This window comes from Nicotiana tabacum, chromosome 19, assembly GCF_000715075.1.
Source record: "Nicotiana tabacum cultivar K326 chromosome 19, ASM71507v2, whole genome shotgun sequence".
NCBI classification, from domain to species: domain Eukaryota; kingdom Viridiplantae; phylum Streptophyta; class Magnoliopsida; order Solanales; family Solanaceae; genus Nicotiana; species Nicotiana tabacum.
The window spans coordinates 89,966,398-89,968,951 of NC_134098.1; the positions used below are offsets into that span (position 1 = coordinate 89,966,398).

The following is a 2,554-nucleotide window of genomic DNA, read 5'->3' on the forward strand; positions in this document are numbered from 1 at the left end:
CAAGGGAGTCCGAACATTTATGCCTTAAATTTATGTTGCCCCTCATGGAAACCCAAGTCTCCGTTTTGTCATTGAAAGCTAAGGTTGTTAACTCTCCACACACTCTTTCTATATCTCGTAGGAAATTTGGCATGCATGCGTGACTCGGACATCTCTCCTATTTACACCACATAAGTCTATATCCCAAGAAAAAACCAAATTTTTGTATGTTTGATCACTCAATAATGCAGTTCTCCAGAAATACAAATCAAAATAGAAAATCATGTAAAGAAAAAATAAAGCCGCAGAATAAAGGATGATGGTATATTCACCGCAAAAATTAGTGAAATAATCTTGTAAACATATATGGAGCATTTAATGCAGTAGAACTTAAACCTCACACAAGTCTTTCCTATAACCACGAATTCTTTCTCTCAACTGCGGACAAATTTACCTCCATGTTGGTCGCCCTCAAATCACTCGTTCACTTTATAAATTCTTGCATTCACCTCTAACACTATAACCTTAAACTTCCAAAAGCAAAGAGACAACAACATCAAACAAATATGGATGTTTGGTCTTGGATATCTGAACTTCCTAACTCAGAGAACTGGAGTACTGTGAATGATTCGTCTCTCATTTATACTCTTGCTACTCCCATAGCCAACTCTAACCAGTCCATTCAATTCAAAGCTGAGAGAAAATTTGAGCTTAACACTGAGACTAATTCTTCATTGGTCTTCTCTGTATGCTTGGTAGGATTTCATGAATCCTCCGATGAAGATGTTACTATCTGGGTTTCTGACACGTGTCATCTTTCCTCGGACAAGCCATTCTTGCCGCTGGTTTTACAGCTGCTTCAAGAAATCATCTCGCGTTCACCCACGGCGCATGATAGCTGTTGTCCACGTTCACAGCTCCAGAAGCTCCAACCCGACCCGTTTTCTTGGATCCTCGAGTCCCACTCACCAGAATCATTCTCCAGCTTCTTCAATCTCATCTTTCTAACGCGACTTTTCTGGATGTTTGCATTCGACGCGCCACCGGAGGTGGGGTCTCTATATTTCCACTCCTTGCTAGCTCCGAACCTAGAAACGTTCTCGTGCAAGCACGCGCCAGTTCTGAGAACCTTCTTCATTTCAGTCGGGACGGACGTGGAACTCTGTTTCATGCGCACGTTCGGGTACATGTTAGCAAAATGGCTGATTTTAAGGGAAGTTGGCGGCGTAGGATTAAAGTCGTTAACGCCGGTAGCATCTCATTACCTCGGATTCTCCTATGCCACGGAGGCTCACGGGTTATGGATCTTAAAGGGATACGCGCCTGTGAAGGCAATGAAACCCACGCGCATGAACGGTGACAAAATTCAATTTCCAGTAATTGAAGCGAAAGAGATTGCACTAAAATATACCCTAGCCCATCAGCAACTTGAGGCTGTGATCCAATTTGAATATACAGTTGGATTCTATGATGGGTTTATCCAAGTTAGGGCCCGTTTGGATAATATACGTCTTGGAGTGGCAAGATTGGGCTTTAATAAAAATGAGGAAGAGGAGGGTTCTTATTTGCAAGAGAAGCACTTTCCATCTAGGGTTCGAGTTTGGGTTGGGCCAGAAGTGGGTGCAAATTATGTGGGCGGGTTAAGTTTGGGCCGGTCCACTAACAATGTCGAGCGCGAGTTTGAAATGCAAAGAGTCCTAAAGGGCAATTTCGGTAATCCAAAACAACCAGAAGTGAAGGCAAGGGCAAAGATGGCAACAAGATCAAAGATGAAAAATTGGAGGTGGGACCAAGAAGCTGAAGGAAATGCAGCTATATACGAAGCAATCTTATACGACCACGTGTCAAGCAGTGAAATTGCCACGTGGAAGCCGAGTACTGGCGATGATAGAAACAATCAACTTATGAATAATTTTCGAGGAAGATACTTTGGTGGGAATAGAGCATTTACTAAGAAGGGTGGTTTGGTATTTGCAGGGGAGGAATGTGGTGAAGAAGTAGTATGGAGGTTGAGCAAAGAAATGGAAGGAAGTGTATTGAAGTGGAGAGTAGGGGGTCAAGTATGGTTAAGTTATTGGCCAAATAATGTAAAAAGCTCATACTATGAGACAAGGCTTGTGGAATGGTGTGATGAAGTAGATTTGCCTTTGATTCCTGGGAAAATATTTTAGGAATATAATTAGTGACTATAAATGTCTGTTTTATATAACAATATATTGAGTAAGCTTGTGTGTATATATATATATATATATATGTTTGTGGGAAATAAAGCTAATTATATTTGATGAAGTTGATACGTGCGCCGCTTTAAAATTAGTTCATGCTACTAACCAAAGGAGATTTTGTATATATGTATGCATTATAGTATAACATATTGTCGTCAAAGACAAATACTGCTAAGTTAATATGTATATTTGTAATATTGATTATCAAGAAAAATATCACATTGACATCTTTTGATTCTAGATAATTTTATTTTCTTATTTTTTCCTATTGAGTGGTTGCAAAACCGTGATGGATGTCAATGTGTATGTACCCAAAAAAAATTGTGTACCTGTTAAGAATGTTTAACATA

At 39.9% G+C, this 2,554-nt stretch overlaps 1 protein-coding gene across 1 annotated transcript; it reads left to right on the plus strand.

The window, feature by feature from the left end:
- The first annotated feature begins 302 nt into the window (after window positions 1-302).
- Window positions 303-2,268, plus strand: LOC107814518 (uncharacterized). The gene has a single exon (XM_016639950.2). It carries the CDS (start codon window positions 546-548, stop codon window positions 2,148-2,150), a length of 1,605 nt encoding a protein of 534 aa, XP_016495436.2. The 5' UTR covers window positions 303-545; the 3' UTR covers window positions 2,151-2,268.
- Window positions 2,269-2,554: the final 286 nt, after the last annotated feature.

What these genes read in the sequence shown, in the direction of transcription:
- LOC107814518 (XM_016639950.2), top strand. Translation starts at nt 546, where the DNA reads ATGGATGTTTGGTCTTGGATATCTGAACTTCCTAACTCAGAGAACTGG.